General features: G+C 38.5%; 1 protein-coding gene across 2 annotated transcripts; it reads left to right on the forward strand.

Annotated features, from left to right (window-relative positions):
- The first annotated feature begins 1,672 nt into the window (after nt 1–1,672).
- Nucleotides 1,673–10,835, forward strand: LOC117825224 (cytochrome P450 2F3-like). 2 transcript variants are annotated; one of them, XM_034700935.1, is made up of 10 exons: nt 1,673–1,866; nt 2,269–2,526; nt 5,077–5,239; nt 5,335–5,484; nt 7,652–7,812; nt 7,915–8,091; nt 8,273–8,414; nt 9,520–9,707; nt 9,792–9,933; nt 10,049–10,835. In XM_034700935.1, the coding sequence occupies exons 2-10, from the start codon at nt 2,359–2,361 to the stop codon at nt 10,228–10,230; spliced, it is 1,473 nt and encodes a 490-aa protein (XP_034556826.1). In that variant the 5' UTR covers nt 1,673–1,866; nt 2,269–2,358; the 3' UTR covers nt 10,231–10,835. The 2 variants fall into 2 exon arrangements, with proteins under 2 accessions (XP_034556826.1, XP_034556825.1); XM_034700934.1 differs by having other exon boundaries at nt 1,703–1,866; nt 1,956–2,526.
- The last annotated feature ends 585 nt before the right edge of the window (nt 10,836–11,420 follow it).

Raw genomic sequence — 11,420 nt, forward strand, 5'->3', positions numbered from 1 at the left:
AAATGCATTAAAACACTAAGAGGTGAAAAATAACAAATATAAGCCTTCAGTATGAGAAGGCATTTCAGAGAAGGAATCACATTCTTCTCAGGTTCTGTCTTTTTTTCATTGTAGTTCCAAGAAGACAGTGTTTTATGTTTTGTGTTGTCTTTGTCCTTCTGCATTTGGCAAATAAGACCACAACGTTTCACTCCAAGTGAAGCTTAAAAGGAGAATACAGCAGCAGCAGATATAATGTTGTGCTCCCAACAAACAACAGAGGCCTAAACCATTAGGGACCATCAACAAATTATTGTTTCATTGGAGCAAAATCAACATTTTAATCATATTTCTTCAATAGCTTCCATGTTTTATGACCGACTGTCCAAAAATCAGTATTCATAACTAATGCTCATAGGGAGGAATAAGACACACCAACTTTTGTCAAGTATTAGTGGTTTTATCTTTTTTTATTAATCATAAATAAATCAATATTTTCACAATTTTCCTTCAATAGCTTCCATTTTTTATGACCCAGTGTCCTCAAATCAATACTTATAACTAATGCTCATAGGGAGGAATAAGAGACACCAACCTTTGTCCAACAATTGTGGTTTTATCTTTTTTAAGAAAAATAAATATGAGATTCTTTTCATCATTTTCCTTCAATAGCTTCCATGTTTCATAATCAACTGTCCTCAAATCAAACTCTCTAACTAATAATAATAATAGTAATAATAATAATAATAATAATAATAATACTCTCTTTATATAGCACCTTTCAATACAGGTAACAAAGTGATTCACAGTGGGTAATAAGAACTAGAAGAAGTGCAAAGCAAAATGAAGCAATACAAAAAAATTAAAAATTAAAAATTAAATAAAATGAGATGAAAACTTAAAGCTGCTGTAAGGAACTTTTAGTTTGTATCGATTCTGGCGCCCCCTTGTGGAAAAAGTGATACCTCTTATCTCTTGTCCTGTACATGTAAAATAAGTGTCTTCAGACAATAACCTCGTCCTGTTGTCTTTTAATATTAAGATTTATCAATCAATGTGATTATTTACAATGAAAACAGTCAAAAGAGGCTGTTTCTAAAGCAAGATGTCAATCATGTGGTCTGACACCTACCCCCTCAGAGCAGTTTCAGGCATTAAAATGACAACAGAGAAGATATCAGTATTGTTGTGGATGGTCTTGTTTGCTTTTGGGGGTCATAAAGAGGCATCAGTACCAGTTTCAGTCTGTTTCCCAGCCAGTTAAAAACTCCTCATAGTGCCTTTAAAACATACTCACTTAGTGGAATTTACAATTGTGGATAGAAAAAATTCACAAAAAAAAAAGATACAACCACAATTGTTTGTACAAAAGTTGCTGTGTCTTATTCCACAAAGCGAGTCTTAGTTATAAGTATTGATTTGAGGACAGTTGATCATAAAACATGGAAGCTATTGAAAGGAAATGATGAAAATATTGATTTATTTATGATTAAATATGAATAAAAAAGATAAAACCACAATTGTTGGACAGAAGTTGGTGTGTCTTAATCCTCCAAGTGAGTATTAGTCATAAATATATATTTGAGGACAGTGGGTCATGAAACATGGAAGTTATTGAAGAAACATGATTAAAAAGTTGATTTTGCTCCAATGAAACAATAATTGGTTGATGGTCCCTAAAGTTGGTTAGGGTAGGGCGAACCTCTAGACAGAAGTTGACCGTCCTCCTACCATCTCTCTCGGACAGCAGAGAGAGCTTCACCTCGCTGGCTCCAGCCTGAATGTCTGATTACCTAACTTCAAACCATCTTCACTTCAGTCGCTCCTTAACATGTCAGACAATCCTGTAAACATGTGTTAATAGGAACACCCAAACAAAGTGTAGATGTGAGTACTAACAAAGATATTTAATGAATACACAATATGGATAAAATAAGAAGCAATGGGTTTGCATGCATCCATCTCTCTCTCTGCAGGAACTCTTTAAATCTCCTCCTTTCTGCAAAACAAACAAACAATAAAAATGTTATGTAAGCATGTAACATGCGGAAGCTCGACTTACTTACACACATGATTTACTGAACTTAAAGCATGTTATGTTTTTGTTATCTAAATGTATTCTTATTGAAACATGCAGTAGGACATGCTTCTTGTTTTCCATGTCTTTAAAAACATAGAAAGCGCTAATCAGGCTGAGGTGAACTAAGGACACAGAGGAGTCACATGGTTCACCTGTGATCTAGTGCAGCGCTCGTGCCAACACTATAAACAAAAAAATGCATATATAAGCTCCAATCACAGGGTGAGGGTGAAGGGGAGCATAAAAGAAGAGATCTGTCGTCCAGGGGAGAGTTCAGAAGAAGAGGTTGGACGGGCACTATGGACTTCTCCGCGACTGTGATCTTGGCAGGGCTGATCCTGGCCTTGCTGTGGCTGTTCAGAGTCAAAAACAAGAAGTATAAGCTTCCTCCAGGACCCACTGCTCTACCCATCATAGGGAATTTACCACAACTGGAGAAAGGAGCACCTTATAAAAGCTTCCGCAAAGTGAGTGTGAGAATACATGTGTGCACTATTTGATGTTTGTCTGAGGAAAACTGTGTGTGCAGATTCTTCCCTGCTATGACCAGGGGTGGACAAAATACACAGCTTCATTACTTCAGTCAAAGTACACTGGGAAAAATGCCCCTCCAAAAACAAACAAAAAAAACTTATTTGAAGGCACTTTTACCTTGAAATAAGCAAAAAAATCTGCCAATGGAACAAGTGAGAATTGCTTGGTAGATTTCTTAAAATAAGACGTAATGTTTAGAGAACTGTGATCTTAAAATTAGCAGGGAAAACTTATTTTAAGCAATATTTGACCAGTATTTTAAAGCTTAGTGTCTCAGAATAAGACAGGAATGCTAACAATTAGTATTTTTTTATTTATTTAATACATTTCTTGTAAACTTCTTCATTTGAGATATATTCATCTTAATTTGAGTTGTATTATAGCAGCACTTCTCTAGGTTTAAGACCATCTTGTACTTGAAATAAGATTACAAAGTTTAATTGTCTCATTTTGAGATATAATGTCTTCTCATAGTGAGCTGGATATACTAATATTCAGTCATGTTGTTTTTTAGGATAAGCCAGCTCTGCTCTAAAGGAGGTGTTTCATTGTATGCATGGAGTTTGAGGAGGAATATTTTGATCTGATTTAAAGAAACAGTGACTGAAAACTGAAACCCACCCTTTAAAAACAACCTTTCTTTCTTTCTTTCTTTCTTTCTTTCTTTCTTTCTTTCTTTCTTTCTTTCTTTCTTTCTTTCTTTTTCTTTCTGTATTTGTTTGTTTGTTTGTTTGTTTCTGTATTTGTTTCTGTATTTGTTTGTTTGTTTCTTTCTTTCTTTCTCTCTTTCTTTCTTTCTTTCTTTCTTTCTTTCTTTCTTTACTTCTTTGTTTCTTTGTTTCTTTCTTTCTGTATTTCTTTGTTTCTTTGTTTCTTTGTTTCTTTCTTTCTTTCTTTCTTTCTTTCTGTATTTGTTTCTTTGTTTCTTTCTTTGTTTCTTTCTGTATTTGTTTCTTTCTTTCGTTCTTTCTTTCTTCCTTTCTTCTTTCTTCCTTCCTGCCTTCCTTCCTTCCTTTCTTTCTCTCTTTCTTATTTCTATTTTCTTTCTTTCTTTCTTTCTTTCTTTCTTTCTTTCTTTCTTTCTTTCTTTCTTTCTTTCTTTCTTTCTTTCTTTCTTTCTCTCTTTCTTCTTTCTTTCTTTCTTTCTGTATTTGTTTCTTTCTTTCTTCCTTCCTTCCTTTCTTTCTTTCTTTCTTTCTTTTTCTTTCTTTCTTTCTTCTATTTCTTTCTTTCTTTCTTTCTTTTCTTTCTTTCTTCCTTTCTTTTATCAATGGAGCTGTTTTCTGATAGATTCTCCAATAAAAGTCATTTACTTAAATCAAGTAAAGTGTTTGTCTTAAATCAAGATTATCCGTCTTCTCCAAATAAGATCTCAGCTTGAAAAAAGTCTGAAATGTGAAATAAACCTTGTTTCTTCTAAATTAAAACTCAAAACAAGATCATTTCAAGATTGTTTGACTTAACAAGATATTTAAGATGTCTTAAAACAAGTCCCTCTATCTTGCTCAAATGTTACTTGTTAAGTGAATGTATCTTAAATCAAGTGGGAGAAGACATTTAGACTAAAAAGGAGATAATTTCACTTGGTAACATTTTGAGTTTTTGCAGTGAATAGATCCTCCAGGTCAAATATTACTCTAATACAAGTGAAAGTTGCTCTGTCAGATATTTGAGTTAAAGTCCTGAAGTACTTGCATTTAGAAATACTTAAGTATTCAAAGTACTTTTTGAAATGTCTCAAAACATTGTATTTTCACAATACATAAATGCAGTTAAGAATATGGAGAAGTACATTCGGTTGCATTATGTTTATTTAGAAACGTCTAAAAACTATACCATGGAATAAAAACAGACACTAAGTTACTCCAAGCACAGACAACTTAGTTTGAAATGTTCATCTGGAATGAAACAAACATTATGTAGCTCAGCACGCTTTCTCAGGTTGGACGGTGAATGTTTGTATTTTTGGGCAGAGTGGGAAACAGGGAGAACATTTCAAACGATACGTCTCATTCTTCATTTCAAAAACCTCTAACACGGGCTGAAGATATGTCCATGGGTGCTGAGGTGGAGAATTATAGCCATCATTACCACCTCTAAATGAACTGCCTGATCTGAGTGATGCTCTGTGTTTGCTCCACATTCAACCGTGGAGATGCATTGATATACAGGTACGACTAAACCACTGAGACAAACAGAACTACACAAACACAGTTTACTGTCTCAGGGATCAGATTTCAGAAAAGAGAAGGACATTCATGAGCTGACGTCAAAGCAAAAGTAGTGAGTAACTAGAGCACTGATAGAAATGTAGTGCAGTAAAAGTAATAAGTCTCCCCAAAAAATGATACTCAAAAAATGTACTTAAGTATAGGACTCAAGTAAAATCACTCTTACTGTCCACCACTGCCTATGACTGATTAATATTAGGACGTTTTTTTTGCTTATTTCTGCACATAATAACCTTTTGTTTCTCTTCCTAGTTGAGTGAAACCTATGGTCCTGTGATGACCATATACCTGGGCTGGCAGAGGACAGTTGTTCTGGTCGGATATGACGCAGTGAAGGAGGCTCTGGTGGATCAGGCCGATGACTTCACCGGCAGGGGGCCGTTTCCTTTTCTGCTGAAAGCTACCAGAGGCTACGGTAAAACTTATAATCTAACATCTCTGTCCCGGACTACATGGATATTTCCTGCATGCTTTCAGATGTTTAACACGCTCACATTTCCTTTTGGTCAGGTTTGGGGGTCAGTAACGGGGAGCGTTGGCGCCAGCTGCGACGTTTCACACTGATGACCCTGAGGGACTTTGGGATGGGACGTAAGGGGATGGAGCAGTGGATCCAGGAGGAGAGCGGTCACATGAGAGACCGGATAGAATCATTCAAAGGTGTGTGTTCTTTGTGAGGACTTATTTCATACAAGGCTGATGAAAGATGATTATAAGACGACAAAACAAGTCTGCAGTTTCTCAGACTTATGTCTCAGGACAGGGAATAACTTAGGACCACAAATATCCAGCTTTATGAGAGAACTGAGAAACACTGAGGACAGGAAAGAAAAATAGAGTCTTTAAAAATGAATTGTACAAAATTAAAAAGTAATAATGCATCAAATAATTCAACAACAACTGATGTTGTGTGAAAGCTGCATTGGATTGTTTGGTGTGTTTATCTGCTGAAGCTGCTCTCTTTTATTATTATCTCAGTCTGATGGCAGTTTACACAAAGTAAACACAATCTGTTACATAAACGCTGAGCCACTGAAGCTTAACTCTGCTTTTTCACTGAATCACCAGATAGGGACATTTAACAAACACAAATACACAAAGACAATAAAGAGAAGCTCTCATTGGGGCACTGTGACTTGTGAGTAATCATCATATATCATGTCAAAGTCCACCTACACTATATTACCAAAAGTATTCGCTCACCCATCCAAATGATCAGAATCAGGTGTCCTAATCACCTTGCCTGGCCACAGGTGTATAAAATCAAGCACCTAGGCATGCAGACTGTTTTTACAAACATCTGTGAAAGAATGGGCCGCTCTCAGGAGCTCAGTGAATTCCAGCGTGGAGCTGTCATAGGATGCCACCTGTGCAACAAATCCAGTCGTGAAATTTCCTCGCTCCTAAATATTCCACAGTCAACTGTCAGCTTTATTATATGAAAATGGAAGAGTTTGGGAACAACAGCAACTCAGCCACGAAGTGGTAGGCCATGTAAAGTGACGGAGAGGGGTCAGCGGATGCTGAGGCGTATAGTGCAAAGAGGTCGCCGACTTTCTGCGCAGTCAATTGCTACAGAGCTCCAAACTTCATGTGGCCTTCAGATTAGCCCAAGTACAGTACGCAGAGAGCTTCATGGAATGGGTTTCCATGGCCGAGCAGCTGCATCCAAGCCATACATCACCAAGCGCAATGCAAAGCATCGGATGCAGTGGTGTAAAGCACGCCGCCACTGGACCATAGAGCAGTGGAGACGCGTTCCCTGGAGTGATGAATCACGCTTTTCCATCTGGCAATCTGATGGACGAATCTGGGTTTGGAGGTTGCCAGGAGAACGGTACATTTCGGACTGCATTGTGCCAAGTGTGAAATTTGGTGGAGGAGGAATTATGGTGTGGGGTTGTTTTTCAGGAGCTGGGCTTGGCCCCTTAGTTCCAGTGAAAGGAACTTTGAATGCCTCAGGATACCAAACCATTTTGGACAATTCCATTCTCCCAACCTTGTGGGAACAGTTTGGAGCGGGCCCCTTCCTCTTCCAACATGACTGTGCACCAGTGCACACAGCAAGGTCCATAAAGACATGGATGACATAGTCTGGTGTGGATGAACTTGACTGGCCTGCACAGAGTCCTGACCTGAACCCAATAGAACACCTTTGGGATGAATTAGAGCGGAGACTGAGAGCCAGGCCTTCTCAACCAACATCAGTGTGTGACCTCACCAATGCGCTTTTGGAAGAATGGTCAAAAATTCCTATAAACACACTCCTCAACCTTGTGGACAGCCTTCCCAGAAGAGTTGAAGCTGTAATAGCTGCAAAAGGTGGACCGACATCATATTGAACCCTATGGGTTAGGAATGGGATGGCACTTAAGTTCATGTGTGAGTCAAGGCAGGTGAGCGAATACTGTACGTCCAAAGAGAGTCTTGAGAAAGTGGCGAAACAGGCTTATCTCTCTCTTCTCCACACAGCTAGCTCCTTGAAGTCTTCAATCCTTCCCTTGAAGATCCGTATTTTGTTGACTATTTCAATCCATTTGCAGAAGTGTGGAGGTTCAGCTTTATAAATATTTGTACACAGATACCAGTCCTCCTGTCTCACTGATCTGTGTATTTATTTGGACAAATCAAGTAAATTGACTTACACATGGTGGTCAGTTATTTAAATTAGAGCACTTCCTAGCCCTGTTCCTCTTGCATTTCAAAAACAAAGACAAGTTGAATCCAGCCAAAGTTTCCTCAACACACACGGGTTTAAGAGGTCACTGCTGATACTTTGAAGGCACCTTTCATTGTCGAGTCTAACTTTGTTTTGTTCTTCTTCCAGGCAAACCGTTCAACCCCACGTCCCTGTTGAGCTGCACCGTGTCCAACGTGATCTGCTGTCTGGTGTTCAGTCAGCGCTTTGACTATGAAGACAAAGACTTCCTGTGCCTTCTTGATATCATAGCTGAGATTTTAAGGTTTAACAGCAGCACCACTGGACAGGTAGGTGGAAGTGGAATCAACGAATCAGCTGGCTTCTGGCTGCTGACTCTCTCTGAATCCAGAAATACTGATTCATGAGTTTTGCATGTCACCCTCCCACAGATGTTTAATCTCTTCCCCTGGATCATGGAGCGTCTACCCGGCCACCACCATAAAGTTTTTGCACGTGTTGATGAGTTGAACAACTTTATCAAGAAGAAGATCCAGGAGCACAAAGACACTCTGGATACCAGCTCCCCGAGAGACTTCATTGACTGCTTCCTTCTCCGAATAAATCAGGTGAGTGTGAACATCAGGATGACCAGAGACCGTGCTTATTAATGTCACTTGGGTGGAAGAAATATTTAGAAGATCTGGTTGATCAGCCTGAGTTGAATTCAAACATCTGCTGATTAAATGACATTATTATCATTTCGAATTTTGGCTCATTTGTGCATCTTTTCCTGTTTTGTCCTCTCAGGAAAAGGACATACCAACAAGTGAGTTCCAGTTTGACAACTTGGTGTCTACAGTGCTGAATCTTTTCCTGGCAGGGACAGAAACCACCAGCTCCACCATCAGATATGCCCTGAGTGTGCTGATCAAATACCCCAGCATTCAAGGTAAGCCTGTGCAGACCTCTTTGACCCGCTGAGCTCTGTTTCTTACACAGGGTCTCTTCCGTCAACTAATACAGAATGCAGCAGCAAGAGTTTTAACGAAGACCAGAAGGAGAGCACACATTACACCTATTTTAAAATCTTTACATTGGCTGCATGTTGCTTTTTGTGTTGATTTTAAAATTCTTTTAGTAGTTTTTAAGGCACTGCATGGCCTCGCACCAGACTACATATCAGAGATGCTTTTAGTGTATGAACCAGGAGGGCCTCTCAGATCCTCCGGCTCCTCTCTTTTAGCTGTTCCTCAGAGGAGAACAGAAACATTTGGTGAAGCTGCTTTCAGACACGACGCTCCTGAAGTATGGAACAGCATGCCGGAGGATCTGAGGGGAGCTGATGGAGATATTGAGACTTTTAAACGTAAACTAAAGACGTATTTATTCAGTCTGGCTTTTATGTAGTGTTTAACAATTTTATTACCTACCTTTTACTGTAATATTGATTTAAATGTTGCTTTATTATTTTAGTAATTTTAACTGTTATCTTATTCTATTTTTATTTATTTTATTTATCTACTCAGTTTTATTGACATTTTTAGCCTTAGTTTTAGTTTCAACTCTTATCCTATCCATTTTAAAATCTGTTTTCACTATTTTTACTCTTAATTTTGATGCTTTAACTTATTTTAATTACACATATTTTATTTTATTGTTGGTGTCCATTAGTCTCTTTTATTTTATTATATTTAAATTCAATGTTATTATTATTTTCCCCTAATATGTCTTGCCATTGTTTTATTTCTGCTTCTTTCTTATTTTTCAATCGCTGTAAAGCGCTTTGGGTTGCATTTGATTTGTATGAAAGGTGCTCTATAAATAAAGCTTGATTGATTGATTTAAATTGTTAGTGCATTAAAGCAAATCAGCCATCATTTCCATCTGTTTAAACCAGGGGTTTGTCTGAAGACACAGTCTTTGTAGTTTATTAGACACACATTTTGACACTAAAACTTCCTGTGTGTGTGTGTGTGTGTGTGTGTGTGTGTGTGTGTGTGTGTGTTTTATCACATTCATAATAACAGAGTGGATTCATACTTTGTCCTTCACAGAGAAAATGCAGGAGGAGATTGACACTGTGATTGGACAAAACCGCTGTGTCAACATGGAGGACAGGAAGTCCCTCCCCTTTACTGATGCAGTCATCCATGAGGTGCAGCGTTTTCTGGACATTGTCCCCTTAAGCCTCCCTCACTACGCTCTCCATGACTTCACTTTCAGGGGTTATACCATCCCTAAGGTATTCTCATTTCAGAGATATGACTTTCACCTGAAGGGGGAAAAAAAAGAACAATTACACTAACATGTTTTTCTTGTCTCATAGGATACTGTCATTATTCCCTTGTTGCACTCTGTGCTAAGAGAAGAAAAGCAGTGGGACACTCCCTGGTCCTTCAACCCTCAGCACTTCTTGGACCAGAACGGCAACTTTAAGAAGAACCCTGCTTTCCTTCCATTTGCTACAGGTAAAAACTGTTCACTGGTGTGCATGGTTTGTCCATGGGAGGGATCGTGTGGCACAGATATCAATCATTCAGACCGGACTGTTTTCATCACAGTGATTTCTGTGTCTCTTCACAGGGAAGAGGGCCTGTGTCGGGGAGTCTCTCGCTCGTATGGAGCTCTTTCTCTTCATGGTGTCACTGCTGCAGCGTTTCACCTTCTCCTGCTCTGGAGGCCCTGACAGTATGAGCCTCGTACCGGAGAGCAGCGGCTTTGCTAATCTGCCTCGGAGGTTTGAGCTCATCGCCACGCCACGATGAACAGAGGGAGCTCCAGTTGGCAACAGTTTTGTGGACTGTTGATGTTTGCAGTTAACCTGGGTGATTAAGTCGACAGGACCATCGTACTGAAAAGTTATGGGACGGATGTTTTCTTGATGTGAATTCTCTTTGTCTGTCTTATAGACCCTTTTTTTTAATGCTTTCTTGCACAAATTTAAATGAAAATCACTACTCCAATACAAATATATTGCTTCATAACAGCTACAAGTTATGCAAAATTATATGCATGTCAATAAATCACTGCCCTCTGCAGGAGAAAGCTGAACGTACCAATTGGAGGGTTATCTGCTTTGTATCACATACTGTCATTTTGCTTAGAAATAATTCAGAGTTGGGATGCACCAGTGGGACTTTCTTTGGTTGCATATATATGTGTGTATTTCTTCTTTTTACTTTCTTATTATGTTACTTTCAAGAATTCTATGTATAAATATATATGTCACTTCTCTAAATGTAAAGTATATTCCAAATACAAAGTCTCTCTCCGCTGCACAACTTAAATATTCCTTTGCTGAGTCGAGCACTGCACTATTCTATTTTTTGATTTATCTGCTTTTTCTATAATAAAGTTGTTTAAAGAAACATTTACAGACTGTCTTCATAAGAACAAGAGAGAAAGGAAACTAGGAAACTCACATGCACCAGGTCAAGTCAAGTAGTTGATAAAATTTTAACAGGCTCAAAGGCCAAGAGAACTTCATAGTAAAGCTATAAATGGAATGTCCCTTGCCTTGAGAACTGCTGAAAGAACCTGCATGTTACATCTCATCAGCATTTGTCCTTCAATTCCCACATTAAACCAATTTTAAAGCTGCTGTGAGGAACTTTTGTTTTGTATCGATTCTGGCGCCCCCTTGTGGACAAAGTGATACCTCTTATCTCTTGTCCTATACATGCAAAAGTAATGTTTTCAACAAAAACCTCATCCTATTGTCTTTTACCAGTCAACTTTGTCAGGCAATGTGATTATTTTCCATGAAAACAGTCGAATAAAGCTTGTTTCTGAAGTGAGATGTCCATCATCTGGTCTGAAACCTACCCCCTCAGGGCGGTTTCAGGCATTAGAAATGACAACTGAGAAGGTGTCAGTGTTGCTGCTGATGGTCTTGTTTGCTATTGAAGGTTATAAAGAGGCATCTGTATCATTTTCAGTCTGTTTCTCAGCCAGT

The sequence above is a fragment of the Notolabrus celidotus genome, chromosome 14 (assembly GCF_009762535.1).
Source record: "Notolabrus celidotus isolate fNotCel1 chromosome 14, fNotCel1.pri, whole genome shotgun sequence".
Lineage (NCBI taxonomy): Eukaryota > Metazoa > Chordata > Actinopteri > Labriformes > Labridae > Notolabrus > Notolabrus celidotus.